The following is a 20,490-nucleotide window of genomic DNA, read 5'->3' on the forward strand; positions in this document are numbered from 1 at the left end:
ATGCAGAGGGTTACTAAACCCCTCCCTCACATTCAGCCCACCTAGACACCCAGACTCCAAAGGAGGGCTTCTGTGCAGAAACCTGCCAAGGGACGGCGAACAAAGAACCCAAACCTGGTTTGGTGCGAAAAGCAAACAACAAGAAAGAGTTTAACAAAAAGAAATGGCAACTAAACCCAACCGGAGCCAAAATAAAATGTATTTGGTCAATCGGGTTTATGTTCGAGGCTAATACAATAGCCTGGAACAATACCACGTTTATATAATATAATCGCGGTAGGAAAGCTAGGGTAGATAACACTGCCACCAGCCAAGTTTTAAAGTTAAGGGAGCAAAACAAGGCTCCAAGAGACACAGACAAAAAGGGATAGGAATTAACCATTTCCAGTACTCCATGTAAGATGGGGTGTACTGGGACTGTAGTTTTAAAGTGACTATGTAAAGTTAATGGCAACTTTACCTGTTTCTGGGGGACAGTAGTCAGCCCCAGAAAATGGAGTCAGGGGGAAGTCTCAAAGACAGCCCTGTGTCACTGCACTGAAGGTGCAGTGTGACACATAAGTAAAAAGATGATGTCTAGGGAGTTGGTGACACACCATAGCCCATGAGCACAAAAAGTACAACATACACAAAAAGTACACTGCAAGAGTGGGAAAAAGGCTCAAACTCTTACCAGGTGGAAAAAATAAACCCCAGAAATCCAGCAAAGCTGCTGAGGGACTCACTAGGTAAGGGAAATTAGCCATAAATGAGAATTCCCCCTAACAGGGAGCACCAAGCACCGCTATAGCCGCCAAAGCTTGCTGGTTGGGGCCGGAGCCGCACCTACAGCCGATTGCAACTTAAATATTTGCAACATAGAGATCTTAAATTCTCCCACTCCTCTCAGGTGGTTGGCCCCACCAAGGGCTTACCTAATCCTGATGACGAGCTGGACTTGCTTTGATGGCAGTGGTGCCGCTTCATCTTCCGCGAGGAAGACAATGAGGAATGGCTCCTGGAATGGGACTGTTTCTTGGTCTTCTAACAATGTTGTTCTTTCACCTTTAAGGGGGTGGGCACCTCCGGCTCAGCCTCCGAGGACCGGATGAAAGACTGCGCTGGGGACTTGGCAACAGGTCGGCCAAAAGCCAGTTTCTTGGCACGCTCGCGCAGGGATTTCGGCTGCATCTTTGCACATGAAGCGCAGGCCTCCGAGTCGTGACTAGCACACACCCAGACACCATAGACAGATGTCATGGGATCTGTCAGACCTTTTGGCCTTGCAATCGTGGCATCGCTTGAAGTCTGAAACCCTGTGGGATGACATCGCGTCGAGGTTTTTGAAGAAAAAAGCGTACAAAGTAAAATAAGAACGTCGATTAAACGAGTCGCGTTTCTAATGCAGTGCATGGAAAAAAATAAATGATTTGTGGGCGCTTGTTCTTCTTCTTGCTGATAGATTTTTATCCATCAGCGGTGATTTTTGGATACCGAGGCTTGAGCCTCATTACTCCATCTTCTCGGGTTGAGTGTGTAGTCGTGGGTTTGTATTCTTCTTGGTCTGTGTGGTCTTGTCACAGTAGGGCTGGTTTCACAGGGTCTTCGCAGTGATGGGCCGCGGGTAGCGGTCGAAGGGGTTTGCAGTGGTGGCAGTGAGTCTTCTGATCAGAGGGTAAAATAAATGATTTGTGGGGCGTAGTGACGTACCACATATACGACGCCTGATGTCACGTCCAGAGCAGACGATCGAGAGCCAGACAAGATGGATCGACGGCAGATTCCCACTACACCCCCTGGTGAAACGTTTTTCGAACAGCTAAGCTGGAGATGAAGATCTATCATGAGGAATCTGTGGGAGAAAAGCAATCCATTGAAAGAACATTATCGAGAGGCAAGTAATTTGTTCTTCTTTGAAAATAAGCACACAAACCAACTGCTTAATTTCTATCACTAGGCATATCAATCAATATAATACATGTCGCAGATGGCTTTAAGAACACACCAACTCTCGAAGACAGAAGATCATTCCAGGGTTTTTATGTGATTTGTAGTCAAGGGGCTCTCTAAGTGCCACCCCTATCTAATCTAGGGATGGGCAGTCCTTCCCTAACCAGGTGTCCCACAACCCTAGACCTGTCATCGGAGATCGGTAACCCCTACTATCTAATAACTCCCTGACTGATGGTAATGGCCTAAAGGCAAACACCTCATCTCTTTAACTCCCTCTGGGGACAATCTAGGTGGTCTTACTTCCACGCCATCATGTTCCTCTTCGTAGGTCTTTTTGTGTCTCAACCTATTCTCCACCTCAGCACCCCTCCTACTCCACCCACACCTTCTCCTCTTTCACTCTCACTTCCTACTCTCTCCTTCCCATGTTCCTCTCTCTTGTCCTCTCTAACATCTACCTCCACCCTTACTCTCTCCTACTATGCTCCACACAATTACTACTTTGTTCTTGCCACACTACTATGACCACCCCTCTTTCTCTACTACTAAACTTGCCACATCACTACTGCCCTTTACTCCACACTTCTACTACCCCACTCTCCTAGTACTATTTCCCATCTCTTGACAGTGGTCCTCTCACAGCTTCTTTCCCAGTCACCCTCATTTCATTCTTCCGTTCACCTTACTGTGCACTCCCTACTAAGTCTCACACCTTCCATGCACACTCACAACCAAGTACCACTTTTTCTCATTAGACAATACCTCATCTTGCACACTCCTTCAGAGATTTTCCTCCACACCCTTCCTCCGCCTGGTCTCTTGGTTGTGGTGGTCCTTCCTCATCTTCATCCGAGTAACCCATATCTTCCATTCCCCTCTACTGGCTACCTCCCTCACCTGTTTCCCCGGGCCAACCGTTGGCTCCCTTTCCGGAGGTGTTGCAGATGAAAGCATAAGTGGGGCCTTAAGCCCTACCCCTTTCTATTGCGTGGATCCACCGAGTCTCAACAATGGTGGCTCGCTACAGCAACAGTCTTAGTATCCCAGTTTGTGTGAGGGCGTCCTCAGTGATGCTGAATCCTTAACCAGACCACTCTGTGGGCTGTAACAATCCAGTCCTTGTGGGGGTTCACGTTCTGCGGTATGCAGCGCTCTGCACTTGGGTGAAGTTGCCAGTGAGGATGATCGAGCAGGCAACTTAAGATTGCCGTTATAGCTCCTGAGGCTTTCCGCCACATGGAGGTTTATTGCTATTACTCTCCTGGTTGGGCCAGTTGCTTGTTCTACTCCCATTAGGTCTCCTGGGAACTGTCATTTTTAGGGGCAACAGAAACAGACTGGAGAGCATCGTGCAATCTAGGTATTGTGCAAGACAAGCATCCAGATACAAGAGCTATGGGCAAGAAAGTCGCAGCTCCCCATAATATGAAATAGCATTATCAGATAATTGGAAAATGGACAGCACAATACCCCACATAAAATAATTGAGGTAACCCATACTAATACGAATATTTGGTGAAATGTCTCAAGAAAATACCCTGCTCCATCAAGAGAAAATAAGTTACTCACCATAGTGACTAACGTACTCTTAGTCCATAGTCCCCTTTGCTCCATACTGCATGGGTGTCCCTTTCAAGGGACGTGACACAGAACCTTTTTCACCAGAAAAAACATTCGTCCCCTTTAAATTTAGAGGCGCACAGGGGTGCAGCCCTGGGAGCATGCGCTGCCCTGACTCCGCCCTCCGGCGCCACACCTCAGTCCCCATAGACGCGTCGACAATAGATTAACATTGCCCAATGACACCAGTTTTATTAGGGCGGACGATGGTGGGACGTATGGAGGAAAGGGGACTATGGACTAAGAGTATGTTAGTCACTACGGTGAGTAACTTATAATTACTCTTACTTCCCATCCCCTTTCCTCCATACTGCATGGGCGCTTACAACTAAGTGTAGCCCCAGGGTGGAGACCCTCCTTAAGCAAACAGGTTTTTAAGAACCGCCTGTCTGATCTAGAGCCGGCATCCAAACAGTAGTGGTTGCAGAAAGACGAAGTGCTGGGCCATGTGGCCGCCCTGTTTATGACTTGCCAGGGGACATGCCGTTGGAATGCGATGGCCGTTGCCTTGGCTCTAACCGCGTGGGCATATGTTGGCCGGCTGTGGCTTATGCGTGCCCTCTTAAGCTTCCTTGATGGCCAAGACCATCCAACTGGCTATGGAGGACTTGGAGGCCCGATATCCCAGACTTGATCCACCGAAGGTGATGAAGTGTGTCCGACTTGCGGAAGCCCTTGGTCCTGTCCAAGTAGAATTTCAGGGCACGCCTGACATCCAGGCAGTGCAGAATTCTCTGTGCCTCTTCTTTGGGCTTGGCAAAAAACATAGGCAGCACTATTTCCTTGTTCAGATGCAATGCGGAAGGCACCTTAGGTAGGAATGCTGGGTGTGTCCGCACTTATTATAGGGCTCTGAGGCAAACAGCACCTGGATTTTGCTTATCCTGCGAGCCGAGGTGAGGCCGACTAGCAAGGCCGTCTTAATGGTGACCAGCCTGATGTCCGTGGACGCCATTGGCTCAAATGGTTTGTGCGCTAGGGCACCCAACACTATAATTGAGTTCCCACACAGGGTGCGGCCTCTTGATGGTCGGGTAGAGTCTGGCGAGCCCCGTTAGCTGCTTCTTGACGATCAGGTTGGAAGAGGAGAAGACCTCTTCCCCTGAGTTTCTGTAGGCCCCAATGGCTGGCAAGTAAATGCGGCAAGTGTGCACGTCGTCCAATGTACATGCAAGGGGGTTGATATCACTAGAGTCTGCCCACTGGCAGAACCTGGTCCATTTGCTCTTGTTTTGGGCCCTGGTAGCTTTGCTCCTAGCACCCTGTATGCTCTCTAGATTAGCCTGAGACAGGCTGAGGTGTCCTAGCGTGACCTGCTCAGGAACCACACTGTGAGGGCTAGTTCCTGTGGTGCGGGGTAAATGACCCTGCCCCCCTGTTGCAGCAGATGATGTCCTGGGCCTGTTGGTAGGCGAATGGGGGGTCTCTCAGAGAGGCTGAGAACCATGGCCTGGCGGGCCACCATGGAGCTATCAGACACCATGGAGCTATCAGAATGACACTGAGTTGGCAAGACTCCTTGATCTTGCACATCACCCTGTGTATCAGCGGCGTGGGCGGGAAGGAGTATGCTGTCATGCCGTTACACTGAATCTGAAATGCGTCGCCCAGGGAGCCGGGTCCCCGCCCCTGTCAGGAGACGAACTGTTGGCACTTCCTGTTGTCCCAGGAGGCAAAGAGGTCCACCTGGGGTTGTCCCCATCTGCTGGAGATCTCCTGCAGTACGAGGTTGTTTAGCTGCCACTCGTAATTGTCTGCTCCCAGTCTGCTGAGTCTGTCCGCCTCCAGGTTGGATTCGCCCGGAAGTGGACGGCCCTGAGGTAGATGATGTTCTCCAGGGCCCATTCCCACATGCTGACTGCCAGTCTGCAAAGTGGAGGGTACCTGATGCCTCCCTGCTTGTTGACATAGAACATGCTAGTCGAGTTGTCTGTCTGAATGAGGACGACCTTGCCCTCGATAATCGGAAGGAATGCTGTGAGCGCTAGCCAGATAGCCTTTAGTTCCAGCCAATTGATGTGGTACTCCTGCCAGGTCCAGGTGCCATGGATGCAATGGTTGTCCAGGGTGGCACCCCACCCCTCTAGAGAGGAGTCCGTAGTGATGGTGACCTGCGGGGTAGGTTGCAGTCCCTGGACCACCATGAGAGGTCCGGGTAAAGAGAAGGAGGAACCATGATCATCTCCGCCTGAGAGCTCCGTTCCTGGTTCCATGAAGAAGTGAAGTGCAGCTGAATCCTCTTCATCCTGAGTCTCATGTGAGGGACGGCCAATAGGACCGCTGTCATGAGACCCAGTAGGTGCTGGTACCACCGGGCCGATGTCATTTATCTGCGGAGGAAGTGTGCAATGGCCCTCGTGATGGCTGTGATCTTGTCCTCCATAGGAAAAACTCTCTCGGAGCCTGTGTCCCAGATGAGCCACAAGAAGGTCAGAGTCTGCGTAGGCTGCAGCTGCGACTTCTTGAGATTGAGCAAAAAGCCCAGACCGTGAAGTGTGTTCATGAGGGCATGAGCCCTAACGAGCCAGTCGTCGAGGTACAAGTAGATGTGGTGTCCCTGAGGATGGCCGCCACTGTATTCATCAGCCTGGTAAAGACCCTGGGGGGCGAGTTGAGGCCAAAGGGAAGCACCTTGTATTGGAAATGGTAGCCAATGACCCTGAATCGTAGAAAAGAACGAGGAGGCTGCCAAATCGGGACATGAAGGTACGTGTCCTTCAGATCCAGAGAGCATATATAGTCTCCCTTGCACAAGGTCTCTGCTATCAAAGCTGGCGTAACCATCTTGAATTTTTGTAGAGGTAGGGAGAGGTTGAGGGTGGAAAGGTCCAGCCCGATTCTTTTTCTGAATAGTGAAAATCCTGGAGTAAAAGCCCAAGCCTCGCTGGGAGGCTTGGACTTCCTCCACTGCCTGGCTCCTGACGAGCGACCGGATCTCCACCAAAAGAGTTGCTGTCCCAACCTGTGGGAGTGGAGGGGAAGAGGGAGGAGAGGCTGGGATGGGTAGGCGGTACCCCGTAGATACTACAGAGAGGAGTAAGGGGTCCGCAAAATTCTGACACCAGAACTGTGCATGGAGAGCAAGCCTGCCCCCCACTGGAGACACGTGGACCCGGAGGGGCGTGTCATGCCTTCTTTGCCTCTGAGGCTGTTGGGGGGAGAGGGGACTGGAAAAAGCCCTTTCTCACCCCATCCCCCACTTTTTGTTGTTTGCGCCGATGTTGGGTTGGCAAACCATCAGACTGCCTGGACCTCCGCTCTTGGAAGCCGCGGAACCCTCCGTATGTACGCCCCGGCCAAAGGTGTCGATGTGGGCCACGGTGGAATCCAGGAATTGTTGTGCTACCATCTTGGCCTCTGCCAGTCCCACCTTGAATCGTGATTGGCTCTGCGCCAGAAGCTCTGGGAGGAAGTTGTCCATTTCCCGCCAAAGCCTGTGTTTAAGGGCTGCCAGCATGGCATCCGCCTTGGCTTGATGAAGATGCAGGGACGCATTGGAATACAGCTTCTTCCCGAAACCTCTAAGATCTTCTCCTCCTTGCCTAGCAGTGCCGCAGACGAGGAGGCCAAGGACGACTGAGGCTTAGGAGTATAGTGATGCTGCAGCAATCACTGAAGAGTGTGGCTGAGGATGGGCCGACAGCAAGAGTGTATCCCCCTCCATTTGCCTGTACTTGGCGTCCAAGCGTCGACTGACCGGCTGGACCGAGTGGGGCTTGAGCCAGCCCTTTTTGGCCAAGGTGACTATGTCCTTCTGCATCGGGATCCCCATTCTTGCTGCGGGACGTAGCGTGAGAACTTTGGCGAGAACCCCCGGCTGCTGGTTGCTCGACCTCGGGTTGAGGAAGGCTGAATTACTCTGCCAACCCTGCAAGCTGTTCGTGGACGGCCTTGGCTGACAACTGTGTATTGGGGGTCCTCTTCCTCATCTGTGTCCACCTGCGGGTCTGGTTGGTCCGGCACCGGTGGAGGAGTGCTGGGAGCCCTAGGCTGAGGTGAGGGGATAGGAACCGCAGGCTGCAGTAGAGGCTGCACAGGGGCAAGAGGCGCCTGAGCCATTGTCGGGAGCACATCCCTGATGGCGTCTCTCAGGATGACCAACATCCGAGGAGATTTCATGAACCTGAGGAACCTTTCAAAAAAACTATGCTTGCAGGCCAGAGGGGTGGTAGGCGATATTGACGGGGCAGCGGGTGGCTGCTGGAGCCGTTGCATGCCCTGCCCATATGGACGCAGTGGAAACCTTCTCTGCGCAAGCGAAGGGTAGGCTGTAGGTCATGTACCTGGTTGACACCTCTCCCAACTTGATAGTCGTTCCTCCACCTGCTCCCTTCCTTGGTGCGGTATCAGGAGGGTGTCCCTCATGTCTGGAATGGCGGCCATCTTGTTGAGCTGCCTTCCACGTGCCTGCGTTGTGTTGCTTGGCTCACTGGGCCCAGCCTTGTCCAGGACTCTTGAGTGTGGATCATGAGGCCTACCCTGTTCCTCAGGCCGAGGCCTGGTAGGCGTTTCGCCCTCAGCTGATCTGCCGGTAGAACTGCGTATAGGCGCCCCCTCGGACATGTTGCCGGTACTAGGGCGTGGCCCCTCGGGTGAAGACCCAGTAAAACAACCTTCCGGTTCATCGGCACTGTCACCGGGAGGATCTGCTGACCCCTCGGCATGCAGGCCGGTAGCTGAATTAGCCTCGGTACTTGTGCTGGTATGAGGACCCAGGTGTTCCCTCCTGCACGGGCGAGTCCTTGGGAAGGAGTCTCACTTGCGGGGTTCGCAGGAAAAGAGCGGCCCAATTTTGGGCTTGGACAAAGTCCTTCATGTCCTCTGGAAGCGGCCTATGGAAGAGCTACCTCCACCTGGCTAGTCTGTTCTTCAGAGACCTCGAGGAGAGTGCGTTGGATGCGGTACAAGCTTGCCAGCCGTGGTCTGGGCCAAGGCACCATAGGCAAAGGGCGTGGGGGTCTGAAGTTGGAAAGAGCCTGTCGCAGGATGGACACCTGCTGAACCCTGTAGAAGTCGACATGCGCCGGGGAGGAGCGTGATGCCTGAGGACCGAGTACCTGTGATAAAAAGACAAAAAGACAGAAGCGAAGAAGTATCCGCATGTGGAATTACATGGCCAAAGCCAAACCCAGGAGCGGTGGTGAATTCGGCCCGTTCCCATCGACGTTGAAAAGGTTACTGAGGTGTGGCGCTGGAGGGCCGAGTCAGAGCAGCGCATGCTCCCAGGGCCGCACCCCTGCACGCCTCTAAATTTAAAGGAGGAGGAGGTTTTTTCTGGTGAAAAAGGTTTCGTCTCCTGTCCCTTGGAAGGGATGCCGATGCAGTATGGAGGAAAGGGGACGGGACGTAAGAGTATGGCAGGAGCAGTCAGGCATTTAAAACATATGTATCCAAAAAACATAATCAGCCACCTACTTTGGAAGCATGGATGCTTGGAAAGAAAAAAAAGGGCCTGTATAGGAAAGATATGTTAGGCGCTATGACTTTGCCATCGAAACTTCCAACAACATGTGGTAGAAATAAAAAGAGAATTAAAAAAGAATAGTGTGAGTTGAGGTGCCATAAAGTACTGTTAACAGTAATGCGTAGTATACTCAGCAATCTATTCTCATGGCACTCAAAGGTTAATTAGATTTGATTAACATTTCCGCACTGTCTGTGTAGTAATGTGAGATATTAGAGAAGGATTATGTTGCAGGGGATAAGTCCCTTTGAACAGAAATACATTTGAGGTCAGAGCCAACAATAATGGGACAATGAACAGTTCCTGTATATCAAGAAAAATAAACTTAAAATACTGGGGGACAGGCTCTGCAGTTCCCTTGCAATCCTTTAATCAATTTACAAACAATCATTACCTGTTGATTTCTTCTTGTGTTTTTTTAATAGAGTCAATTGAGCTCTGCAGCTCTCCCAGGTCGACTGCCTTCTTTCGTGTTCTTGTGTTATGCGTTAGTAAATGTGCTACAAATACAATGAGAAAATAATATGTTACGTTTTATTTTTTCCCCCCAACACAATTTAGCAAGCAACAAACTGAACAATCTAAGGGTTTTAAGACTACAGTCCTTCCCCTGTGATCCATGACTTCTTATAATTATCTTGTCATAATGCCAAAAGACCAACCAGGTGATGTGCAGTGTGTTTAGAAGTGTTCAAATAAATGCAATGTTACATTTGGCTGTTGACTTTGACAACCTGGACCACTAAGTGCTTCTGCTTTCCAGATTTATTGAAAAATCGATGTTATCAAAGCCCAAGTGGTTCACTTCTCGTGGATAGCTCCTTCTGGATTTGTGGTTGCTTCTTAACAGCTTACATGATTTCACTGACTGTATACAATTTGAAACTATACATGGCCGACGCAAATCCTAGGAGCGCTGGTGCATTCGGCCCGTTCCCGTCAATGCGAAAAAGGGGACTGAGGTGTGGCGCTGGAGGGCGGAGTTAGGGCAGCGAATGCTCCCAGGGTCGCACCCCCGCACCCCTCTAAATTTAAAGGGGAAGAAGGTTTTTTTCTGGTGAAAAAGGTTTCGTCTCCTGTCCCTTGGAAGGGACGCCCATGCATTATGGAGGAAAGGGGACGGGACGTAAGAGTATGGCAGGAGCAGTCAGGCATTTAAAACATATGTATCCAAAGACCATAATACGCCACCTACTTTGGAAGCATGGATGCTTGGAAAGAAAAAAAGGGCATGTATAGGAAAGATATGTTAGGCACTCAGACTTTGCCATAGAAACTTCCAACAACATGTGGTAGAAATAAAAAGGGAATTAAAAAGAATAGTGTGAGGTGAGGTGCCATAAAATACTTGTTAACAGTAATGACTAGTCTACTCCGCAATCTATTCTCATGGCACACAAAAGATAATTAGATTTAATGAACATTTCTGCTACTGTGTAGTAATGGGTGATATTAGAGAAGGATTATGTTGCAGCGTATAAGCCCCTCTAAACAGAAATATATTTGAGGTCGGAGCCAAGAATAATGGGACAATGAATAGTACCTGTATATCAAGAAACAAACTTAAAATACTGGGGGACAGGCTCTGTAGTTCCCTTGCAATCCTTTAATCAAGTTACAAACAATCATTACCTGTTGATTTCTTCTTTTGTTTTTTTATTTGTGTTTTCATTTGACCTTATGTTACACCATCCGCCTCAACTCTGAAGTCCAAGCATGTTGTGGACCCTTTTACACTGGCTCGCAAACCCCGATCCAACCCTCCCTCCTATGGTCAGTACACGCATTGCGCAGCTTACTATAACCAGCTTGCTCTGGCACTGTATCTCTGTGTACACTTCTATGTTCACAAATGTGTGTTATATTTGCTATTGATCATACCGTCAACAGCTCCAATCAACATCTTACTGCCCCCATTACTGTCTGCCAAGCATGATCTGGTCCATTTTGATTAGTCTTTTTCGGCAGCACAGCTGATCAGTGTCCTGTGGCTCTCGCTCCCTTTCACCCTTCTGCCTCGCACAGCTCTGGAGCTTATTCTCTGTTGAGTACTGTCCAACCCTCCTCTGCATGTATGAGGCATCCAGCACCTATTCTGGGCCTCCTAGTCCAATTACTAAAACGCTGCTCTTAGTATGCAATACTATACTATCACCATACGCTGAAGCCTGCCTGATTTATCTCTATTGCCTTTGCACTATTACGAATAATCGTATCTGATTGATCCTACACTTGTATTTGCGCACTAACTGACCAGACCTAGCGGATTATTGTTACCTTGATGTTATCTAACTGAACAGAGCTAGCTGATAATTGCACCTGTTGTTATCTGTTAGCCTAGAATTACTTCACATGCCTGCCATTAAATATTGCTGCGTCCCTAGTCACCATCTCCCTTTGAAGACCTGTTTGCCTTTTTGTGCACTATTAGACATCTGAGCACCCCTGCTCTTACACTACTGTTTTGACACTTCACAACTGTCGTTACGTGTGTTATTTGTGCACTGCACTATTTGCAACACCAACTATCTTGCCATACTGCTTTGATTGCATCTCACTATGTTCATGTACTACCTGCTACACCACTCTCATCTGGTACTCTACATGATAATATCCCTGGTCTGGACATTCACATACGGACACAGCGCCTTTCCATCCCAGCCTACCTCCCTTGACATACTTAATCTCACTATGTCAAATCCAGCTAGTTGCCCAAATTACAATTAGCCATTATGCCAGAGAGCATCCATTGCTGCCTCTGCCACCAGACAGCACTATTGCAGCAGCACCTCGTCGACATCCACACCCCTACCTGAACTCCACAGCCCTACGGTTGGAACACTTTGCCAGCAAACCCACCCCTAATCAACCATGTGCCCTGCATCTAAGGAACCTTAGACTGGGCTCCAGATTCCCTTGTGCAGCTTGCCTTTCACACAACCTCAACCCTACATCGAAATCACCATTACACAGTCAGTTACCCTGTGGTTCCAAAAACACCTCTCCCCCTATCACCCCTAACCTCACTTCTCACATCCCTAAAAAACTCTGATCAAAAGTGCCTTGGTTAATGCCAGGTCCCTCCCTGCTCATGCTTTGGACATCGCTGATTTTATCACAACTCAAGATCTTGACTTCCTTGCCATAACAGAGACCTGGTTACATGCAGCCTCTGAACCATTACTATCCCTCGCCATCCGCACCGGCTATACCATCATTAGATGCGACCGTAACACCAATCAGTCGAAAGGCAGTGGTATCGCCTTTATTCACAAAAGCTCCATCGACCTCAGAGTCATCCCTAATCAACACATTCCCTCAGCAGAGTTACTATCAGTCAAACTTCCCATCTCACCTAACCTAACCAAACCGCTACCCTGTATCTCATCTACAGGCCACCCGGACCTGTCACCACCTTTCCTGACGACCTTACGTCCCTCCTAGTTTTATCTGCTAAGACCAAATCTCAAATTATTCTACTTGGTGACTTCGACCTTGGTTCCAAGACCCCAACAACCCCAAAACACTTGACATTGCTAACACTCTAACTGACCTGGGATTCTCTCATCCTATCCAGGAACCTACCCACATCAAGGGGAGAACACTTGATTGGCTGGTCGACTTAAATTGCAGCATTAATCTACAGTCAAACCTACCCTGCATTTGGTCAGACCACCATCCACCCTACTAGTACCTTCAACATCAAAGCCAACGACCAATGCCTCAAACAGGACATTGCTCCCTCAATTCGTACCACAAACAAAAGGGACATAACTGAAAAACTGCTCCCCCTTATCCTACCCTTTCTTTTTTTTTTAAACTTTTATTTATTCAGCTCGGTGACACAAGCACAGGTGAGTCAACATAAACCATACAGGGTAAACAGTAATCAAACAATATAAATACGCATAATTTATACAAGCAAAGCATCAGAGGAAAAAAAAAACGGCCAAAAAGAAAGGAATTGGGTGCATACGCACGTGAGGGCCCATGGGAGGTCGGACCACCCATATATGAGGGAGATAATTCAACGGGGAATCTTGAAAACAGTATGGGGGGTGGGTCAAGCAGAGGTAGGAGAAGACCCCGGATCCGAGTCAGATTCAATGGAGGACATAAATAAACGAAACTGCAGCCATATATCCCTAGGCCTGGAATGAGTGGGCTGCTGTGTCGCCCAGACCTCCTCCGTGTCAGAGGCCCATGTCACTGCCCTAAGCCATTGTGCGTGGGTAGGGGTGTAAGGCCGAAGCCAACAAAGCAGAATTGTGCGCACAGCAAGTAGCATGCACAGGCCAGCAAGTTTTCTGGAGTCACGGTGGAGGTCGGGGAAGTCGTGAAACAAACATGTCATTGGGGATAAGAGGATGTGGGAATCAAGGATAGAGGACATGGTAGAGCACACCGAGGTCCAGAATTGGGCAAGTCGGGGGCAAGACCACAGCATGTGAAGATAGTCTGCATTCTCGCATGCGCATCTGGGGCACCCAGGGGGGGAGTCGTTTGAAATGCGATGCAGTCTGGCCGGAGTGTAGTGGTATCTATGAAGTACCTTGAATTGGATTAATTTAAACCGGGAGTTGAAAGAGACATCCCGGGTGCGTGAGCACATGTGGGCCCAGCGTTCATCAGCCATCTCGAGTCCAAGGTCGATCTCCCAATAGTGCCGGAGTTTAGAGAATGTGGGGGGCGACCTAGTTTGGAGGAGAGTGTATAATCTCGATATTTTGCCCCTCAGGGGGACGGGAGAGGTTAATTCAGCAACTGCAGGTTCGTCAGGAGGTAACGCCGGGAAGCATGTGTACTTGTGTTTGAGTACCCTACGGAGTGAAGAATATTGAAGCCAAATAGAAGGTCTCTGTCTGAGAGAAGCCGGGAGGTCGGGCCACTCAATAAAAATGCCTTGATCAAAGAGGTCACGGAGTAGTTCATACCCGGCGTCGGCCCAGCAACGAACCACGGAAGGAGGGACCCGTGGGACCTCAGGGTAAAAGTTCCAGATCGGAAGATTGCCATGAAAGGGGTGAGTAACACCTAGTATCCGCCATAGTTTGGACAAGGCCAGCGATGTGCACGTCGCAGGGTCCATGGAGCCCGGTACCATTGGGATGGGTGAGATCACAAGAGATCGAATATCGCGGTCGCTGACTGACAGTCTCTCCAGCCTAACATGAGGAGGGGAGTCTGGGATAGCGAACCAATGCGCAGTGTGTTGGAGTTGTGCAGCCAACCAATACCTAAAGAAGTCCGGTGCACCGAATCCACCAGTTTCCATCGGAGCAGAAAGCGTCTCAAGTTTTAGGCGGACTGCACCAGAATGCCAAAGGAATGAGTTCAGGGTGCGAGACAACATCTGGAAGTAATCTGTTCCCGGCCACTGGGGGATGTTGGCAAACTTATACAGTAGCTGTGGAAGTACCACCATCTTCAGAACTCCTATCCTACCCGCCAATGAGATCGGAAGTTTATCCCAGCCCTGTATTTTAACTGCAAGGTTCACTAGATATGACTGGTAGTTTTCCTGCAGGACCCGTTCGGCATGCCTGGACACCACCACGCCCAAGTAAGTGAACTTAGATTGGGCCCATGCGAATCCCATGGTATCAGGAGGCGGAAGAGTGCTAGGAGTGAGCGGGAAAAGGGTTGATTTGGAGCAGTTTACCGTGAGACCAGAGATACGACCGAATAGGGCAACATCCTCCAGTATAGGGGCCAGGTTAATCTCAGGGGAACGGATATAAAGGAGGGCGTCATCAGCATACAGAGAGACTATATCTGAGGAGCCGGCTGTGCGCAGGCCCCTATGGGAATGGTTCTGGCGCAGCATGTCGGCGAACGGCTCCATCGCTAAAGCAAAGATTAAGGGCGAAAGGGGACAACCCTGTCTAGTGCCCCTGGCAACGTGGAAAAGAGGGGAACAGCGGCCCTCGGTGCGGACTCTGGCCACTGGATCGGAGTAGAGTAGTTTTATCCAAGACACAAATGTGGGGCCGAATTTGCACCTGTCAAGTACCCGCCACAAGTAGTTCCATGAGACCGAATCAAAGGCCTTTTGCATATCTAGGGCCGCGGTCACCGCATGTACATCAGGGCTTACTCTACTTATAATGCTAAATAGACGTCTCAAGTTCAAGGAGGTGGAACGGTTCGGGATAAAACCCGACTGGTCTGGGTGGATGATGTGTGGCATAAGGGGGATAAGCCGCAGAGCGAGTGCCTTAGCATATATCTTGACATCACAGTTAATCAATGAAAGTGGGCGGTAAGAGCCGCATTGGGTAGAGGGTTTGTTAGGTTTGAGCAGAACTGTGATAGTAGCTTCACGGAGTGAGCGGGGGAACCGACCCATTTCCACAGACTCCTCCCAGAGTGCCGTCAGATGGGGGAGCAGGAGCGATTTAAAGCGTTTATAGAACTCGATGGGTATACCATCCGAGCCTGGGGATTTGCCTGAAGCCAGGGAGTCCATGGCCTCCGAGAACTCCTGAGGGGTGAGCGAGCTCTCGAGGGCTCCAATAGTGGCGGGAGAGAGGGCCGAGAGGGGAAGTTTGTCAAGGTAAGCATCAATTTCGGCCGTAGTGGCAACGTCGGAGTGAGCGTACAGGGATTGATAAAAGGAGAGGAATTCAGCATTGACCTCTCCAGAGGAAGTGGCCAGCGACCCATCCGGTCTCTCAATCCCGGGAATGGATGTGGGGCCGAATTCCCGGCGAAGCAGTCTAGCCAAGAGCCGGCTGGGGCGCTCACCCTCTCCGTATCTTCTTGCCTGGCCGGGGCTGTCCAGGAACTTCAGCTCGCGGTCAGCGAGCGAGCGAAAGGTGTCCAGCTCCGTGCCAATTAACGCAAGGATTTCCGGATTCGGGTCCGAGGTGTACTGGGCTTCCAACCTAGATAGTGTGGCCTCACTCCCAGCGATTTCCCTCCGGATAGTCTTAAGGATACCGTTCTCCTTGGAGAGGGCGATGCCTCTGATATAGACCTTGAAGGCCTCCCATAGTATGGCTTGCGAGGAAACTGAATCAGTGTTGATCCTGAAGAACTCCTCAATTGCCGACTCCATCTCCGAGCAAAAGACCGGGTCGAGGAGAGAGAGGGGTTTCATCCTCCAGTACCTGGCCCGATCCCGATCGAGGCCCCAGCACAGGGTGACAGTCACCGGGGAGTGGTCCGATAGGGTCCTAGGGAGAATCGCCATATTAGTCACGGTCTTAAGTAGGTCGCCAGATAACAACCATCTATCAATCCGGGAGAAGGAATCGTGAACCGAGGAGTAAAAAGAATAGGAGCGGGAGTCTGGGTATAGGAACCTCCAGGCATCAAACAAGGATAGACGAGGAAGTGAGGAGAGTGCGGTGTATGCTGCTCTGGAGAGTTGACGAGGTCTGGAACCGGATCTATCAAGATCCACATCAAATATCGTATTGAAATCACCTCCCCAGAGTATCGGGATCAGGGGGAAACCTGCTAGGAGATTTATGAGATCAGTATAAAAGTCGGGATCATCAATGTTAGGGCCATATATATTGAGCAATACAATCTCTCTATTTTGTAGAACACCATGGAGAAGAACGTACCTGCCCTGGGGGTCGATTAGGGTAGTAGTGGGGATAAATCTAAGGCTCCTATGAATGAGGGTCATGACCCCGCGGCTCTGGGTGGAGTATGTAGTGAAGTACCTCTGTGGGCCCCATGATCTTGCGAACTTGTCACAAAACTCCGTGCGTGCATGCGTTTCCTGAAGGAACAGGACTTTAGCCCGGTGTCGTTCGGCCTGAAGTTGTAACAACCTCATCTTTTTGTGGTTTCCCAACCCCCTTACATTCCAACTCATGAACGTCAAAGGATCCTCACCAATCCCTCCATCAGTAGCCATCGAAAAACACGGGTGTATGAAAGTATGCACCCCATGGTCGTCTCCCAGTGCGCGCAAATCTGTATTGCCACTGGGGGCATAGTAATTCGTACTCAACCTTCCCTGTGAACACCAAGCTTTTTTTAACATAAAACCCCATTCCCCCCTCCCCCTCCCACATTCCTCCCCCAAACGGAGGGATGACCGCCCTATACCCCAACAGGAAAAACAAAAACAGTGGCATCAACGCCTGGGGGGCCTGTGAGGTGGCCTGGCGGTGATGCTCCGAACCGTGAGGCAGTGAACGGATAGCTGTATATGCCCGTTATTAGTGTCCGTATCCCTCTAAAGGAGGTCCCGTGAGGGCGGGGGCAGTTATGGCAAACACAATGTAAATCAATCTATCGGGGAAAGCCGACTACGTAGCATAAAACAATGTGCAGCAGACAACATAGGCAAAAGAAACACAACAAGAAAGCAACTGGCTTAATTAGGTGCAGTCCAGTGTTCTCGTCGGGATACCATAGGACAATGACAAAGTGCTGATGGGCCAAAGCAGTGCCGAAGTAGGATAGAGAGGTATCCGCTGATCGAATATTCTAAAACAATAGTGTGCCAATGATAGTGTTCGCTAGCAGATTGTTTCAACCAGGAAAGCGTTCGTCTATGAACCTAGAGGCTTCCTCAGGCAACGTAAAAAAATAAACACGACTGGCGTGTTCAACACGTAACTTAGCGGGATACAGCATAGAGTATTTCACCTGGAGGTCGCGTAATCTCTTCTTCACTGCAAGGAAAGTCCTGCGCTCCCGTTGTACTGCTATCGAAAAGTCCGGATAAAGATGGATCCTAGCACCACCCAGGAGGAGATCTCCCTTGGCCCTCGCCGCCCTGAGGAGAGTGTCCAGATCTCGAAAGTTTAAAAGCCTAGCAATTATCGGGCGTGGAGGCGCTCCAGGTTTTGGTTTCGCCGTGAGAGAGCGATGGGCCCTCTCGATCGTAAACTGCGGGGAGAGTTTCGGGGAGTCGAGGAGTTGAAGCAGCATACTCTCCACATAGTCCTCCATAGGTCCTTGCAGACCATCCTCCGGAACCCCGACAATGCGGAGGTTGTTGCGTCTCGAGCGAGACTCCAGGTCTTCATTTTTCTTCTCCACTTCGGCAACTCGGGTGGATAGCGTAGACACCTCTGCACGGAGAGAACCCAGGCCGTCCTCGGCAGTGCTCACCCGCTCCTCAATCTCGGTCACTCGACCATCGGTTCTCTCCATGTGCGCCTTGATGGAGGATATCGTGCCATTCATATCGTCGAGCTTACTGTGTATAGTGGTAAACCCTTCGCGGATAAACTCCAACATTTTCTGGGAATCGGGTGGTTCCGGGGTGAGTGAGGCGTCTTGTGTAGATGTCTCCCCTGCTAGGGGGGTCGGGGGTTTAGCGAACATGTTGATGGAGGATTGCTTCTTGCCGGTCCGTGTCGACATGTCGCCGATGCAGGGGTAGGCCCAGGTCGCGCCGAGCAACGGGTGTATCGGCCCGTGCGAGATCAAGGTGGCCGGCGGGAAGGATTCGGCTGAAAAACCCCGTTACGGTTGTAGGGGGGCCGCCCTGTGCGTAGTCGATGGGATTCAGTATAAGGCGCTGAAGGTCGGATAGCAGACAGCACACCGCCCTGGATGGGGCAGCGGAGCGGGACGCTCAGGAGTCCGGAGAGGGAGCCGCACGCCGAGCGCAGGGCGCCCCTCCCCCACACAGTAGGCCGCACGCTGCGGGGCTCAAGTGAAGGGCCCTGGAGCCGGTTATGGGGATCAGCAGGCCGGCGGCCCCGCCCAGCACGCAGAGGTCGAAAACTCCGCAATGGAGAAGGTCCGGAGATCGAAACTCGCACAGTAGATTCCCCGTCCGGTTAATGACCCGCGCCGGGGACCAGCTTCGCGTTGTGCCGGGGCAATCAGGAGATTTTCAGCGTGAGGTTGCCGCACGGGACGGAGCGATGAATCAGGCGGCCATCTTGCTTCGAGCGCAACAGCGCCCCCCATCCTACCCTTTCTAAACAAAGTCTCAACATCATGCAAAGACCCCACAGTATCACTTGATACTTTCAACCACACCTTGCTCTAAGCCATGAACTCCATTGCCCCAAATTAAATTAAGGACACCCAAACCACGTGGACACCTTAATTCATGGTTCACGCCATACTTGAGAGTGCTACGTAAAGAAAAGCGAAACGCTGAAGCCCATTGGAAAAGCCATCCCTCTGACGCCAACAAGGACAGCCTCACCATAGCTTCCTTCAATTATAAAGAGGCTATATTCCAAGCGAAAAAAGATACTTATAACAAACGTATCATGCAAGCAGAATCCAACACCAAAGAGCTCTTCAAGATTCTGAAAGAACTTTAATCTCCTGCAACCCCTCCCGACAACTGTAGCAAAGACAGCACATGGTGCTCGAACATACAAAAAGCGCTCCTCGATAAAATCGCTACACTCCAATCCAAAATCAATGCCACACAAAGCAGTCTTCAGATTGACCAGCAGCCCAACCCCCCTCTCGCACTCAAAAACCTTTCAGATTCTCACCTCTAACTATCCCAGAGGTAGAAAGCATTATGAACAAACTCAAACCATCCAACTGCCAAGGCGACACGTGCCCAGTACCTATTATTAAGGAGGCCACACACAAATAAGCCCCTTTTATCACTGCCTTTATAAACTCGTCCTTAAACACAGGCATCGTCCCGGATAACCTTAAGGACGCTTGGGTCATCCCTTTTCTCAAAAAACCCTCCCTTGACCCGAGCATATCCACTAACTACAGGCCCATCACCACTGTGCCATTCCTGCTTAAAATACTGGATACTTACCTGCAGATCCAGGACTATTTGGAATCTCCTCGGCCTTAGACAATCTGGCTTCCGGCCTAGGCACATAACTGAAACTGCCCTCATTGATTTAAAAACTCAAATTGAGGATCTGAAAGACAACGGGAAGCTGGCCCTTCTACTTTTACTAGACTTGTCAGCAGCTTTCGTTTTGGTTAACCACCAAATCCTCTGCCAACATCTCAAATCAGCGGCCCATTTCCCTGACTCTGCCACCTCTTGGATCAAATCCTTCCTGGAGAATAGAACCATGCAGGTCTTCTCCCACACTGCCTCCACTGATCATTCACCTGTCCACTGCTGTGTCCCTCAAGGATCTTGTGTCTCACCAACACTTTACAATGTATTCACAAAACCGCTCTTCGATATTCTTGAATATCTGGGTGTCACTAACTACGCTGATGACACTTAGATACTCATCCCGATTACCGGAGACCATACAGTGGATACAAAATCCCTAAATGATGTCTACCAGGTCATTTAAGCGTGGATGGCACAACATGAGCTCTGTCTCAATGATGATAAGACGGAGCTCCTCATTTTGGGCTGTCATCATCGACTTAATAGACTAGATCCCTCATTCAAATCGTTCACCATCGATGGCAATACTATCAAGGTATCCGACGATACTAAAACCCTAGGCATCTATCTTGACTCTACCTTATCACTTTCCAGACAAACTAATGCTGTAAACTCAGCCTCCGCCTACATGTGCAAACTCTTTACAGCCTGCCGA

General features: G+C 50.4%; 1 protein-coding gene across 5 annotated transcripts in view; it reads right to left on the reverse strand.

The window, feature by feature from the left end:
- OSBPL8 (oxysterol binding protein like 8) overlaps positions 1-20,490 on the reverse strand; it is a 2,810,514-nt gene that overhangs the window by 132,203 nt on the left and 2,657,821 nt on the right. For all 5 annotated transcript variants that reach the window (XM_069629380.1, XM_069629377.1, XM_069629378.1 and 2 more), the window contains one exon: positions 9,411-9,516. In XM_069629380.1, the coding sequence (XP_069485481.1) occupies positions 9,411-9,516 (106 nt within the window). The remainder of the gene's footprint in view (positions 1-9,410; positions 9,517-20,490) is intronic.

This window comes from Ambystoma mexicanum, chromosome 12 (assembly GCF_040938575.1).
Source record: "Ambystoma mexicanum isolate Mex_15411 chromosome 12, UKY_AmexF1_1, whole genome shotgun sequence".
Lineage (NCBI taxonomy): Eukaryota > Metazoa > Chordata > Amphibia > Caudata > Ambystomatidae > Ambystoma > Ambystoma mexicanum.